At 43.8% G+C, this 16438-nt stretch overlaps 2 protein-coding genes across 5 annotated transcripts in view; one reads left to right on the plus strand and one right to left on the minus strand.

Annotated features, from left to right (window-relative positions):
• Positions 1-10439, plus strand: part of LOC122205880 (integrin beta-3-like) — a 32867-nt gene extending 22428 nt beyond the window's left edge. The window contains exons 12-13 of the mRNA XM_042914490.1: positions 8878-8932; positions 10386-10439. Of these exons, the coding sequence (XP_042770424.1) occupies positions 8878-8932; positions 10386-10389 (59 nt within the window). The 3' untranslated portion in view covers positions 10390-10439. The remainder of the gene's footprint in view (positions 1-8877; positions 8933-10385) is intronic.
• PLEKHM1 (pleckstrin homology and RUN domain containing M1) overlaps positions 1-16438 on the minus strand; it is a 172605-nt gene that overhangs the window by 154185 nt on the left and 1982 nt on the right. The gene's annotated exons all lie outside the window — the stretch shown is intronic.

Below are 16438 nucleotides of genomic sequence, written 5' to 3' on the forward strand. Positions count from 1 at the left end.
ATGAGTGGAAAATCATAAGCTCTTTTTACACGCTGGCACTATTTTGTTATCGCTATTGGCACTATAACGTTTTGGATTCTAGATCTGTGCTGTCAGATATAGTAGCCCCGTGTGGCTATTTATTTGTAAATTAGTCACATTGAATTATAACTTAAATAAAATTTAAATAAATTTAAGTTAAATGAAAAATGAGGGGCGCTTGGGTGGCTCAGTAGGTTAAAGCTCTGACTGCACTGCCAGGGTGTTGACTGCATAGAGCCCGCTTGGGATTCTCTCTCTCTCTCTGCCCCTCCCCCATTGGAGGTTTTTTTTTTTTTTTTCCTCTCTCTCAAATGAACTTAAAAAAATTTAAAAAATAAATGAAAAATGAAAAATTCATTTCCTCTGTTGCTCAGGAGCTCCACGTGGCTCGTGGCATGCTGGACAGCACAGACATGGGAAAGGATTGCCATTGAGAGGCCCAGCCTGCAAACTGGGGGTTACGATTTTGGCTCCTTCTACCTGCAGGATACTTTTTGTCCTTCTCATTACAAAATTCAGTAAAGTCTTGAGGCCCACGGAAAATCTCAACCTGGTCTTTCCTTGCCCTAAAGACTGCTCCTAGGCTACTTCCCCAGCTAGACCAAGTGGAACGAATGTGAATGTCGTCTGTATGTGCTGACAATACTTGCAGAGGCAACTAGGCAGCCTGAGTAGTTCCTGGGGCACTGGGGATAGGTTTTCGCTGGATTATGGTCTCTGAGGCTTGATTCCTCTTGTGACAGAGAGATCAAAGACATTTGCAAGTTGTTTAGGATTGGTTTATGGGTGTATTGTGTGGTTAATTAACACAGATTATAATTGGCTTCTTTGGTGATCAAATCTATGGCGGAGATTGGCTTCCTTTGCAATGGGGCTTAAAGGAGCCGAACTAATCCAACCAGATGTTCACTTTAACATCTGCCTTTAAGAAAGCTTGATTAGAAAGGGCTGCCAGTGTGGTTCAGATGGTTAACTGACTCTTGATTTCGGCTCAGGTCACAATCTCAGGGTTTGTGAGTTTAAGCCCCACGATGGGCTCCTCCCTGACCCTGTGGAGCTTGCTTAGGATTCTCTCTCCCTCTCTCTCTGCCCCTCTCCTGCTTGAGCTCGCTCTCTCTCTCAAAGAAATAAACTTTAAAATTTATATATATATATACATATATATATGTATATATATATGTATATATATATATGTATATGAAAACTTGATTAGAAAGGTAAATCTATGTCATTCTTTTAAAAAAAAATTAAAAAGGGGGCACCTGGTGGCTCAGTTGGTTAAGCATCCTACTTCAGCTCGGGTCATGATCTTGCAGTTTGTGAGTTTCAGCCCTGCGTCAGGCTCTGTGCTGACTGCTCAGAGCCTGGAGCCTGCTTCAGATTCTGTGTCTCCCTCTCTCTTTGCTCCTCCTGTGCCCATGCTCTGTCTCTGTCTCTCAATAAGAAATGTTAAAAAAACAATTTGATTCTAAAAAAACTTAAAAAAATTTTTTTAATGTTTATTTATTCTTGAGAGAGAGAGAGAGAGAGAGAGAGAGAGAGACAGAGACAGAGCATGAGTGAGGGAGGGGCAGAGAGAGAGAGAGAGAGAGGGAGACACAGAATCCGAAGTGGGCTCCAGGTTCTAAGCTGTCAGCACAGAGCCCGACATGGGGCTCGAACTCACAAACCTTAAGATCATGACCTGAGCTGAAGTCGGAGGCTTAACTGACTGAGCCACCCAGGTGCCCCATAAATCTATGTCATTCTAAAACATGCCCAAGTCACATAAAAAAGACTTCTTTTTATTATCTACAACATTGTTTCCTTTATTCATGTCAGCAAAATTTGACAGAGATTGGAAAAAAATGGTAGCAGGGAGATTAGGGGAGAAAGAGATCAGGCACGGACCCCCCAACAGCAGTTTGAATTAGAGGGTGAGGGAGGCATTTCAGCTCATTTTACTAGTGAATAGTACTTACAGAGATACTAATGTTCTTTGCTATGGAGGTTCAGTGTTTATTCTTTGTCCATGCCATGCAAAGCTGTGTATTTCATTAATCCTTTTTTAAAAATTTTTTTAATGTTTATTTATTTTTGAGAGAGAGAGAGACAGAGTATGAGCAGGGTAGGCACAGAGAGAGAGGGAGACACAGAATCCGAAGCGGGCTTCAGTCTCTGAGCTGTTGGCCCAGAGCCCGATGCGGGGCTCGAATTCATGAGCAGTGAGATCATGACCTGAACCGAACGAAGTCAGATGCTCAATTGACTAAGCCATCCAGGCGCCCCTCATTAATCCTTATTAATGATGTGCTTTAGAAAATAGATTCTTCTTGCAAATGTGGAAGGCTTAAGGGTAGTGAGTAAAAAGAATCTCATATGACACTAAAAATAGTCCTTCAAATTATCAAACCTTCCAAGTCTTAGGGGACAACCACTTTGTATTGGTCTTCTTGGCTACCTCTGCCATCTGGGCTCCAAACATTACAAACACAGTTTGGAGAAAAACAAAAGAGACAAACTGCGCAATGGATAGGGCCTTTCATTATTTCTACTATGAGGTACTTTGTAAGCCAATTATTTCATGTCAGGTGAAGTGTTCTCATTCATTCATTCATTCAAAAAAAATGTGAATCAAAACCTAAAAAAGAATGTGACAGGCCCTATGCCCAGTACCATAGGCACGCAGATGGTTAAGACAGGCTTCCCACCCTTGTAGGAACTCATGATTTCACAGGGAAAATAAACAGAAGCTTAAACCATAACGCCTAAGCACTAAATGGATGATGAAGCACTGACAAAGTGCAGAAGAGGGAGCCACAAAGTCATAAAACCACATTTCTTTTCAGTCGTTTTGCTCCTTCTACTCACTACCCAGCTGTTAATTTATTTTATAAATATTTGAGTTTGTTCTTTGTCCATGCATCAGTTTTAAACACAGTAGACAACGCAGATGAGCAAGACTAGTCCATACTTTCATGGAGTTTATGCCCAGAGGAAATGGAATGCCAGAATAACTATATTAAGAAGAAATTGGGGCACCTGACCGGCTGAGTCAGTAGAGCATGCGACTCTTGATCTCAGGGTCGTGAGTTCAAGCCCCAGGTTGGGCGTGGAGTCTACTTTAAAAAATTAAAAGAAGGAGAAGAAGGAGGAGGAGGAGAGGGGGAGGGGAAGAAATGGATTTGGGCAATGAGAAGTATAAGTTGTTTTTGGAACACAGAAGAGGGGGGAAGACTTCAAGTTGGATCAGGGAAGTTACTAGAGAAATGCTGTTTGAACAGAACCTTGAATGGCTATGACGTATCATCAGATAGACATCTTGGGAAGAATATGCTTGCAAGATAGAGTGAGTGAAAGGCAAAATGCAGGAGAAATTTCTTTGGTATCTGTAGAGTAGGAAACTAGAGCCGGATTTAGGATTTTGAAGGCCTTGGATAATATGCCAGGCTACCGTGTTATCACAGCAGTGCTCTAGGACAAACTTTAGACTGCACCAGGGTCACCGGGAGGCCTTGTCAGAACACAGGTTCCACCTCCACAGTTCCTGATTCACTCAGTCCAGAGTAGAGCTGAGAATTTGCATCTTGAGTAAGTTCCCAAGTGACTCTGATATTTGAGAACCACTCCTGGAGAATTAATCTGGTGACTGTGTGCAGTATAGATTAGAATGGGAGAGACCAGAGATGAAAATGCCAGTCAGAAGATGGTGGTACCCATGTAGGTGGAAAGTGAGGGACTCGGCTGAAATCCATGGAAATAAGAGGGTCAACCATAATCAAGAATGGGTGTTTCCAAATAAAAATCCAGGACCATGTTGTTTTTTTGTTGGCCCCACTTGCAGCTGAAGCAATTGATAAATTCATAGACCGTTTAGGCAACGTACAACCAAAAATAAATTTCTATTAATATGATAATATAATTCTGAGTTCGTTCAAAGTTAGGTATTGATTAGAGGAGTAACTTCTTTTCAAGTTAAATGAAAAGGTATCTTTTACCTCTTCTGGTATTGACTTGGTGTCAAGAAATAGAACTAAACCAGGAAGGTGTGCTAATGTGAGAATATCCCTTTTAATATTAGAAATTATATGTGGAGATCACAACTTTGAGCTCATAATTTAGAAATTGATGAGGCCACAAACAGTCATTTAATCAATTCTTCTGCTCTCAGGAAAGATTACTTCCAAGATCTATCAAGATCTATAGTTGTATATTTTATGTATGAAGATCACAAAGGTGAGACTCTTAAGAAAGGTGAGGACAGGGTTAGGGGCTCTGGAAGGTTCAAATAACAATTCCTAATACTCAGAGTTTAGCCAAAAGCTACTTATTCAATACTACCATCCTACTAATTAGATATCTTATAGCTAATTGAGGCAATATTTTCCTTTTCCTTTTCCTAGAGATTTATCCTGCAATAAAATACAATCTATTGAAAGACGTACATTTGAATCACTACCTTTTTTGAAGTTTATGTAAGTTACAAATATAATTTCATTATATTTGGAATTTGTATTAAACTTAATTGTAAACCTCTTTGTTATTCATTTGGAATGAATGAAACTTTATTAGTCGAAAGCTACTAAAATTATGTAGCAAATCTTTTTTGTCTGTGGCAAAGTTTGGTGTGAGAGTTATTATAGAGATCAGAGTGAATCGTTCTAGAGCAGCAGTTCTCTGCCAGGGTGATTTTGCATCCAGGTGACACTTGGTAGTGTCTGGAGACATTTTTGATTGTCAGACTGTAGATGTGCTCCTGGCATCTAGTGGGTGGAGGCCAGGGCTGCTGTCACACCCTACAGTTCACAGGGCAGCACCCCCCCCCCCCATAACAAAGATTATCCAACCATAAATCTCAACAGTGCTAAAGTTGTGAAACGTTTTTCTAGAGAAATAAACTTACTTCTCTAGAAAAAAATACTTACTTAACACAAGTATTTATTGAGCATTTACTGATTTGTATCTAATGCACCACATGTATAAACATGAAAGTATAAATCTTTCATGCAAATATTTTTTTAAAAAGGCAAGTATCTTTCATAGTGAGATTTCTTTAGTGTATGGAGAGAGTATTGTGGTTATGTTTCATTATCTATAAATTAGAATCACTGCCAAAGGATAAATATTCTGAAAGAATATCTTTTTTTTCTCTTTGTTTGTGTCTTGTTTTGTGTGTGTGTGTGTGTGTGTGTGTGTGTGTGTGTGTGTGTGTGTAGAAATCTTCGTTGCAATTTACTCACCGAACTGAGCTTTGGAACATTTCAGGCCTGGCATGGAATGCCGTTTTTACACAAGCTGTAAGTGAAATAGAAAATGAATACATGTAAAAAAAAAAACAAAAAAAAACTACATGTAAAAATATCATACAGTGATTGGTTAGGTGTGTGTTAATAAACCCAGTATGAATTCTGGAAAGTAGGTCTTAAAATCCATTTTTTTTTTCAAATGAGGAAACTAAGGTACAAAGAGGCCAAGGGACTTGTCTTAACTCCTAAATGGCACTCTCTGCCCTCCCTCGTACCCAGCTTTGTGTGGGCAATGAAAGCCCCAAGCAAGTAACACCCAAGTCAGTATTATCATGGGAATTCGTGACAGTGATGCTTCCCCAAGGTGTGCATGGTCCTTGAAATCCACTTTTGAATTTAACTTTGATTCCTGCTCATGTGCAAGTTTCCTATGCAAAAGAGAACTTCAAAGAACGAAGTTTAGCACAGAGTTCTCCAGGCAGCAAAAGGTGTGGGTGCTTCTTGAGCCATCAGGAAAGCAGAAAGAACTCCTGAATGCCTGCCACAGGGCACTGCTCTCCATGTGTTTTCTTTCCTGACCACTCTTCAATTAAGAAGTGTGTTATTCCCTTTCAGCCGGAAAATTCTGTGATTTCTCTGTAAAAAAGCAAATCATACTGGACATGTTCAGTGGCCTGAGGGGGATTTTTAGACTCAAGGTTGAAGACCCTCCTCTAAAGCAGACGCTGGAAAAGACTGTCTTACTGTCTTGTGGTTCAGAAATCCGATTTCACAACTTATCTTCCATTAGATGAAAGTGTTTACGGTGTGTCCGGAGCTGGAGTAAGTTCCTGCGGGTGCCCAAGAGCAGGGGCCTCCTCTCTCCTCTCATTAATTTGCTGATGCCTAACTTGGGGAAAGAATACTGAGGGTCAGTTTTTTGTTTTGCCGGCATGCCAGAGAACGGGCTCATTGAGTTTCTCCACCAAGAGGTTTTAGTGGTGTCAATATAATGTCTTAAAACTCACCACCTCTACTAAGCATCTTATAACACCGAGAGTCTCTTCTAAGAATCTGAATTTCATAGTTATGTAGGCAATACAGGACAAAATAGGGTGGAATCCGTTGATAACAATGAATGAATTCATTGAAAAACACTCAGTGCCACGCGCACTCTGTGTCGACAGTGTACTAAGTACTGGGGGTACAAAGAATACACAGGGACTGTCCCCAAGAATCTTTCATACTGGAAGGAGAAAAAGATGGCCGTTGATGGGAAAACGTATGTGAGCCATGCTGGCATCAGTGCAGCAGGGTAACGAGCTAGGGGGTGACAAAGTAGGGGATGGTTGTGGAATAGAAAAGATTTGTCGTGGACAAGGCAACAACTTGCTTGTGTTGAGTTTTCACGTTCATCTTGATGAAGTTTTGGGGAGATGGTGGGGAGTCGGGAGCCGACGGCCAAGAAAGAATTCTTGAACATGTCTTTGGTGCAAAAAGGCGATTTTATGAAAGCACAGGGACAGGACCGTGGGCAGAAAGAACTGCACTGGGGTTGTGAAGAGTGACAGGTTATATGCTATGGAATTGGGAGGTCAAGTCAAAAGGGAAGTCTCCAGAGGGACTGTGATATGTGAAAGAGGACTCCTAAGATACCAGAGGCCTTGCTATTGTCAAGCTAAGGTTGTTTTTCCGTCTAGCAAAGCATTAAGACAGTAGGGAGTTCCTGGAGAAATATTTTATTTGCCTGCCTCAAGTATCTGTCAATAGGCTGCAGGTTATAAGGAAATTTAATTTTACCTGAGATTTCCTTCTTGCCTTTGTTCCCCATATCACTATGGAGGGGTGATGTTGGGGCTCCAGGAAGCTGATTCTGTAGGTTTCTGGCGATTAGGCTATTGATAAGATTGCCTTTTTCTTGTAATTTACTAAGATATTTGTAAACTGATGGAAACTCCTATCTTGCCCGACTGAGATCTCTTATCAGTTAACCATTTGTTTTCTTTCCTTTCCTTTGTCCTCGAGCAGCCAGAATCACACATATCCCACCTGGGGCGGGGGCATGTGCTAACTTGTATTTTGCCCTCAACTTGCCTCATGCTCCCTCATCGATCTTACATGACAGAAAAAGGTAATTAAAGAACCAGAGCTAGCTGGTATTGAGAATAAATTAATACTCATGTCATGTGTGTTATGCCCAGAATTCGTGATCCCCAAATACCGCCAGGGAGCCGAGTCCGATGTAAAAGCAAAAGAGCCTTTGCTCGAGCTCAATCCCTTACCTGCACTGATGCAGAGGTGAGATACCGGGGAGAGAGAGCCAGTTTCAAAAGGACAAAGGTTTTATGGGGGCCTAGGGGCAGTTGGTGAGGTAATGGCTGTGGCCTCAGCTGATTGGCTGGGGAAGGGTCCTGGGGAAGAGTGCTGTTAGGCAGGTGGGGGGGGGGGGGTTACTCAAGGGGAGGAGGTGTGGTCAAGGTGAAGGACACAGAACAAGATGGAGTCAGCCGGCGTAGGCCCGCCCTTTCAATGTGGTTTGAATAGAGCTGTACTACTAAAACGAATTCACAGTTAACTTCCAAAAAATTATCACAGTACAGTAAGTGTGTATTGGAGGTTGGGCTCCTTGTTTGGGGCCAAACTTTTCTTTTCTTTTTTCTTTTTAACGTTTATTTATTCTGAGAGAAAGAGAGCATGCGCAAGGGAGATGCCATCCCGTGAATTCAGTCACGTTATTACCTATGTGACTTAATTACTGGGGTGTTTATAAGTTGAAACAATATTTTCTCCAGCATTAAATAAGTTTGTAAACCTTTTGGGCCCCAGCTGAGGTGGATTTATCTTGAACTGACTGAAGCTTAAACTTCAGGTCTTCTCACTTACATAGGCCCCTTCCGAAGTCTTGGGAGGGACCCTCGCAGTTCCTGTACGCATAATTTTGCATGTTTTGATGAGGCAGGATTTCCCAAAGTAGATGAGGTCCAGACCCTACAAGGCCTCGATTCACCCCTGGGTTTCAGGTAATTCTATCTCAGTAAGTTTTTTGAATGAAGCCTCTTAAGTTATTGATAAACACTGAGTGAACACGTTAGCGGTGTGGTAAAGTCTATTTTGAATCTGAAATCCACCTCAAAGCCATGCCAAGAGTTTATTAATAAGGTACCACTTTTTGAATGGTAGTAATAATCCTATTTCTTTCAGATGAAATCAGGAATGAAATATATTATGGAAAACCAACAGTGGTTGATAATCCTAAATGTTAAGTATACTTTTTTTTTCCTGACTTTAAAGTGCTTCTCCTTCATTCACCTACACAGGTGCAGACCGATGGCTTATTTTAAAAAATTCACTTCATTGCTTCTAACAGTACGAGCTCCATGAGTTTAGAAGCCGAAGGACTCTACGATGTAGAAAGGCTGTACCTTATCGGGATAGAGCACATTCACATGCTGGCTCGTCTGTGGCGCATCAGTATTGTGCCAAGAACATAAGCTCTAAGGGAGAATAAGGAAAATCTAAGCCTTACCCCTTTTGAATTATTGTTGAGAATATCGTTGAGGTAGGTGTGGCCACCCTCTGAAGGCAAAGTCGAGCCGCAGTCACAGAGACGCCCTAACGCTCCCCCAGTCAACCGCCATCTGCTTCCTTTTAGACGGCTGCGTGCCCACACAAGTTGACACACTTCAGGATATTGTCATCGCTTTTTGGTATGTACTGGAAATCCTGACAGCTTCTTCTCAGATTCAGAAAGGCATCAACGTTAAGGATGAAGATGACAACTCAGGGCTGTCCTTTTGGGGTGATTTAGGGTAACTTTTATTATTTTCCGTGTGTGGTAGTTCAGAAGCTTTGCGATAGTCATACCCAACTGTTACTTTTCTTCTCCCAGCTGCATCTGATTCTTCCCACGTATATGCCAAGGCATCTTCTTTCTCTGGGAAGCATGGTAGTTGCTCCTCTGCCCCATATCATTTCTTTAATACCTACCTCTGTTAGGTATTTACTGCGCTCCGGCACTACGCTGAGACCTTTCGCTTGTGCTGCAAGTAAGACAGTGTGTCTTAAACTCTTAGAATAGAGCTTGGCACGTGGGAAATGCTCCGGATGTGGCCCCTCACACGGCACTTCATTTTCGTTTTTCCAGCAACTCTTGTGATACAGGTAGTATCATCCTCATTTCGGGGATGAGGAAGTTGAAACTCAGAGACATCGGGAGACTTGCCTAGGTTCACACTGTCAATAAGTGACAGAACCACTTAAGAAGCTTCGCGAGTAATACAATTCCGCATTCCCTGGCACTAGGTAGGACCTGAATGACAACCGGCCTTTTGGGCGTCGTCCCTTGGAGTCAGCTTCTCACTGGAATAGGACCTTTCGAGCAGGGAGCTCCTTTTCCCTATGCTTCGGGAGCTCCTGGCCATGCCACCTATGGGCATCCCCAGGCTTCCTGCTCACCGCCTGGTGCAAATATCACATCGTCACTGCTAGGCACCCACTCTGTGCCCAGCCTTATGCTAGGTGCTTTGCACATGCTCTTTCCTTTAATCCTCAAATTGCCTTATGAGGTAAATGCTGCTAAAAAGACTCGGAGACGTTCGTTACTTAAGTCCCTTCACCAGGAAGTGACAGCCAGAATTCAGACCTAGGTCTGCCTGATTCCGGGGCCCTTGCTTCTTGGGCTGTTCCTCACTGCCAGAAACTCCTCTTCAAGGCTGTTCTCAGAACTTGAATTAAAACATGGGCTCACCATTTCAGATTCTTTAGGCTTCGCCCCTCCCCCCGCCCAACCCCTGAGAGAGGATCTACGTGATGCCGTTAGATGTCTTGTATTGAGGAGCTTCGCATGGGGAGTCATGTTCTCATGGCTCATGAACCTATGTAGATGAATAAAGGAAAGGGGTTATTCTATCCCCAAGTACTTCAAACATACTGGAATAGGGTCTAGATCACTCTACTTATTTCTTCAACTGCTTTCCTCCAAGGAGCCAGTTTTCCCTCCATGCCTTGGGATTCCAGCATAGAGAGTTTGGAGTCTGTCCTATTTGAAATGTATTTTCACTGCCTGCTTTGGACATTTTTTCAGCTAAAGCTGTTAGGATTTCAGTACATTCAGGACAGTGGTGACAAGCTTCAGTCCTCAAGTCTTCTCTGTCTCCTCAGTTAATAGAAAGGAAACGTAGCCCATCTGTCTGGACCTCTGTAGAAGAATTTGGAGAAAAAAAAAATAACACGTAAGAAATGTTCCCTTATTTTGTGAGCTACCTTTAGTCTGTCCCGTTGCTCTGCAACGGAAAGCTTTTGCAAAAATACTTGAGTTTTCCTCTTCAAATAAGATAGAGTTTTTTAAAAAACAAAAAAATATCTAGAACAGTATTTCTTCAACTTTGATTATGAGACAGTCTTTGAGGATAACTGTTGTTATGTTTTACTCCCATAAAGATAAGCCCACGAATATCCAAAAGCCAATAGACTGAGTCAGCACACGTTTTATCTGTAAAATGAGGGAATTGAACGGAAATGGAGATGATGTCTAGTGCAGCGTCCACCGTTCGTTCGTATCGCAGTCTGTGGAAAGACAATTGCTGTCGGTCCAGCAGATGTAACCTGTCGGGTCAGTTCTCATTCTCCCCTTGGCTCAGGCACAATAGCTCCATGAAGAGAAGGCGGCACTAAAGACAGGAGGAGATAGGATAACTTGGAGTGGCCTGTATTTTGTTTTCACTACAGATAAACACAGGGCATTCATCTCAGCAGGAGGGCTGCCTGGGTAAGAGGAAGCACCGAGCCGATGGGTATAAGGCCATGGGTGAGCTACCAGGAAAGAGGGGGGGACAGTGGGGGTAGAGCACTGAGATAGTTGGGGGAAGGATAACAAACTACTAAATTGTTTTGGCTGCATAATTCTTCATAGTCTTTCTTAATAGGGAGCCAGGGGGGCGGGGCGGGGGGGGGGGGGAGAAGTGGGCAGGGGAAGACACACACGTGGAAGAGGTTACTTGCACAGAGCCCGCCAGTAAGCTTGTAGGTATTAATGCCATTTTTATTTTTTCAAAGCCAAAGGACATTCGGAGCCTCAAGGTTGAGGAACTGTGTTTAACCAGACATGTGACACTCACGTTCTTTCTCTTCATAACATCGTCTGACTGGATATTAACTAGTGTTACACAAACCCGACATGTTAATGGGCCTGAAAAAACGTAGAAGAAGGGGCTGGAATAGGAAGAATAGGGGAGTTTCCAAGGCAAGAACAAAAATGCATGGCTCCCAGCCGCACCGCTAACTCCCTCTGACCTCCGTTGTGGAAGAGTTTGAATCTTCGCTCCCCTTTTCTCCACCTACTAACATGTTTGATCTTCTGGCAACTGGTTCTCTATTTATCACAACATGGTTCTTTTTTTTTTTTCTTCAAATTGAGATATAGTCCGCATAATAGAATATGCAACATTATAAAGTATATAGTCCAATGGTATACTTTGATAGACAATAATCACTGCTAATTCCAGAACATTGTCATTGCCCCCCTCGAAAGAAATACCATACCCATCAGCCTTTACTCCCCATTCCCCCCTCCTCCCAGGCCCCTGGCAACAACTAATTTACCTTCTGCCCCTATGGATTTGCCTATTCTGGACATTTCATAGAAATGTGTGTCTAGTTTCTTTCACATGGCTTGTTGGCTTCAAGATTTATCCGGTTGTAGCATGTTTCAGTACTTCATTCCTTTTTTTAATGTTTATTTATTTTTGAAAGAGAGCGCACACACAAGCGGGGAAGGGGCAGAGAGAGAGGGGGACAGAGGATCCAAAACCACAGAGCCTGATGTAGAGCTCGAACTCATGAACTGTGAGATGACGACCTGAGCCAAAGTCAGATGCTTAACCGACTGAGCCACCCAGGTGCTCCAGTCACATTTTGTTCATCCATTCGTGAGTTATTGGACATTTGGATTATTTTGACTTTTTGGCTATTGTGAATAATGCTGCTATGAGTATTCATGTACAAGTTTTTGTGTGGTCATATGTTTTTAATTCTCTTGGGTACATACCTAAGAGTGGAATTGCTGGGTCATGTAGTAACTCTATATTTAACCCTTTTGAGGAACTGCCGAACTGTTTTCCACAGTGACTACACCATTTTACATTCCCACCAATGTATGAAGATTCTGGTTTCCCCAAATCTTGCTACCACTTATCATTGTCTCTCTGTTCGATCATAGCCATCTTAGTGAGTGTAGAGTACTATCTCATTGTAGCTTTGATTTATATTTCCCTAATGACCTAAGACATTGAGCATCTTTTCATGTGCTTATTGGCCATTCATGTATTTTCTTTGGCGAAATGTCTCTTCAAATCCTTTACCCATTTAAACATTTGATTATTTGTCTTTTCACTGAGTTTTAAGAGTTCTTTATATATTCTGGATGTTCTGGATACTAGACTTGTATCAGACATATGATAGTTTTGGGTTGTTTTTTTATTTTTAAATAAAGTCCAGTTTATCTATTTTTCCTTTGGTTTGTTGTGCTTTTTGTGTCATGTCTAAGAAACCGTCGCCTAAATCCAAGGTCATAAAGATTTCTCTCCTGAGAGTTTTATAGCTTGAGCTCTTCCTTCTAGGTCTTTGACTCATTTTGAGTTAAAATTTATATATGGTGTGAAGTGTAGGAATCCAACTACATTATTTGGTATGGGGATATACGGTTGTCCCAGCATCATTTGAAAAGACTAGTCTTCCCACGTTGAATGGTGTTGGCACCCTTGTTGAAAATCAGTGGGCCATAAATGTGAGGATTTGTTCCTGGACTGTCAGTTCTGTTCCATCAACTTACATGTCTGTTCTTTTGCCAGTACCACACCGTGATTACTGTAGTTTCGAAGTAGGTTTTGAAACCAGGGCGTGTGAGTCTTCCCATTGTGTTGTTCTGTGTCAAAATCGTTTTGGAGCACCCGGGTAGCTCAGTTGGTTAAGTGGCCGGCTCTTGATTTCAGCTCAGGTCATGACCTCATGGTTTGTGAGATGGAACCCCGTGTTGCAATCTGCACTGACAGCATGGAGCCTGCTTGGGATGCTCCCTCTCCTTCTCCCTCTGCCCCTCCCCTGCTCACACTTTTCCCCACTCACACTCGCTCATGTTTGCTCTTCTGCACGGGTGTGTATGCTCGCGGTCTCTCAAAATGAATAGATAAACTTTTTTTTTTTTAAAAAAGATCATTTTGGCTATTCTCGGTCCCTTGAATTGACATACAGATATTAAACTGTCTCCCTCTCTCTCTCTCTCTCTGCCCCTCCCTCACTCATGCTCTGTCTCTGTCTCTCTCTCTCTCTCTCTCTCTCAAGAATAAATAAACATTAAAAAAAATTTTTTAAGTTTTTTTAGAATCAAATTGTTTTTTTAACATTTCTTATTGAGAGACAGAGACAGAGCATGGGCACAGGAGGAGCAAAGAGAGAGGGAGACACAGAATCTGAAACAGGCTCCAGGCTCTGAGCGGTCAGCACAGGGCCCGACGCAGGGCTCGAACTCACGGACCGTGAGATCATGACCTGAGCCGAAGTCGGACGCTCCATCAACTGAGCCACCCAGGAGCCCCTGTTTTGTTTTTTTTCTCTTTATAACAGCTTTAATGAGACACAATTTACATTGCCTAAAATTCACTCATTTAAACTATACAGTTCAGTGATTTTTGGTATGTTCACAGAATAGTGAAACTACAGCCACTACCTAATTTTAGGACATTTTCATTGTCTCAAAAAGGAACACTGTGCCCATGAGCAGTCACTCCTCTCTAGTCCCCTCTCCCTCAACCCCTAGCAACTACTAATCTACTTTCTGTCTTTATGGATTTGCCAATTCTGGACATTTTGTGTAAATGAAGTCATACAGTATGCAGTCTTTTGATGTTAGACATCTTTTCATATGACTTATGGGTCATATACTTCTTTTATTGTTTGCTTATTTGACTGGAGAGAGAGAGAGAGAGAGAGAGAGAGAGAGAGAGAGGCAAAGAGAGAGGAGGACAGAGGATTCAAAGTGGGCTAGGGAGTGACAGCAGCAAACTCCCAAATCGTGAGATCATGACCTGAGCCAAATGGACGCTCAACCGTCTGAGGCACCCAGGCCACCCTAATGCCCTCTTTTCTTTTTTCTTTTTTTTAATGTTTATTTATTTTTGAGAGACAGAGAGAGACAGCATGGGAGGGAGAGGGCAGAGAGAGAGAGGGAGACCCAGAATATGAAGCAGCCTCCAGGCACTGAGCTGGCAGCACAGAGCCCGATGCGGGCCTCCAGCCCATGAGCCGTGAGATCATGACCTGAGCCGAAGTCGGATGCTCAACCGACTGAGCCACCCAGCTGCCCCTTCTTTTAATGTTTACTTATTTTTGAGAGAGAGAGAGAGAGAGAGAGAGAGAGAGAGAGGGAGAGAGAGAGAGAGAATGTGCATACATGTATGTGCCTGTGGGGGAGGGGGCAGAGACAGAGCGGACCGAGGATCCAAAGCAGGCTCTGCTCTGACAGCAGAGAGCCCAATGCAGGGCTTGACCTCACAAACTGCAAGACCATGAGCCGCTTACGATCATGACGCTTAACCGTGTGAGCCACCCAGGCGCCCCATATGTATGACTTCCTTTGAGAAATCCTTGGTCTTCAGGCAGCCCCTATTAAAATCCGTTGTTTTTTATCAATTCCCATTCTATCACCAATAAGATGTTCTAGAAAGGGCAGGGTCTCCTCAGAGCCTGCTTCTGCTATAACTCTTTCTCAGCCCGAAGCCTCGCTTTCCAGACAGTACTCATTCATTTCAAAGTGAGGAAGACCAATGACATGGCTGTCCCGTGCCCCCTTCCCCACCCTTGAGCCTCTCCGACTGCCTACCGGGATGGCAGCCCGGGGGTCCAGTCCATTCTCCACCACCGAGAGCATTTCCGCTCACACTGCAGCTCCCTCGGAGAATCACATGACACCTGCAGAGACAGACGGCGCGGCCAGATGAGCAGGTTCCAGCTCACCACCCCCAGCCAATTCTCCCCCTCCCCCCAGCAGGCAGCGGGTCAGCCCATCTTCCTCAAACTGCAATGCAAAGGCCTCTGAATTCAAAAGTAAAAGCCAAGAGTGGATTTTAAGGAAGGAAACAAGGGAAGAGAAGAAATGTGAGGGCTCGAATCTCAGGAGGTGGGGAATCCTATGTGCCGTGGGTGGGTCCACCCTAATCAGGGCATGGAGAGGCCTCTGTATGCCACACCAAACGCTGGCACAAAAAAGCAGGGAATGAGGGGCCGATTTGGATACAGAACTAAGGGTGCGAGGGGGATGCTGCCGCTGGAGGTGCCAAGAGCCCACGTGGACCAGGAAGCAGGGGCTCACAATTCACATTCGGAGCCTCTGACTCCTGTGCCAGCCCGATGTCTGCCAGCTCGGCAGGGACAAGCACAACTGAAGGAAGTTTCCAAAGGGAGGGCCTCTTGCTACATAGCTGCTTCCCCTCCAGGCACGAGGGTCCAGCTGGAGCAGCACAGGGACACGCCTAAAGGGAAACAACACGGGTTCGAATCTCGATTTGCCACTAACCACTTAGGCATGCTAGGTGGGGCACCACGGCAGACGTCTCAAACGGAGGTTATGAATGTGGAAAACGCCCAGCACAGTGCCTGACGGTACTAAGGATAAATGGTATCTATTACCCCGGTTGGATGTGGCCAAGCCTTATAGGCAAAGGCCACCGTCTGAATGAGTCCGCTCAACTACCTGAAGTCAGTACACAGGTAAATCCCTCAGGGCACTGGCTTCCCCCCCACCCCCCCGGGGGTGGCTTAGGTGTGTGGGGGGGGGGGGGCCTCAACCTGAGCCTCGGGGGGTGGCTGTTGGCTCGCCTGGACCGCCCCAGCCACTTGGACGGACCAGGATTGGGCAGGCACATTCCCATCTAAACAGATCTCTAGTGACCACGCTGCCGAGCATGGAGGGACACCAAAAAATAGGTCATCGCTGTCTCTGTTCTCAAAAACCTATGGCCCAAAGAAGTTATCAAATGGAGGCATGATGAATGGATTTTGTACTGTTTACACACATTGCTTCATTCATTCCTTGTAACCACCCTAGGCGAGCTCTTTTATTATCCAGATAAATCAAAGCTGACCCAGGTCAGGGAACTTCCCAAGATCCCAGGGCTGATCAGTGGCGGGCTCTACCACCTTCGGCCAGGATGACATCCACC

This window comes from Panthera leo, chromosome E1 (genome assembly GCF_018350215.1).
Source record: "Panthera leo isolate Ple1 chromosome E1, P.leo_Ple1_pat1.1, whole genome shotgun sequence".
Classification (NCBI taxonomy): domain Eukaryota; kingdom Metazoa; phylum Chordata; class Mammalia; order Carnivora; family Felidae; genus Panthera; species Panthera leo.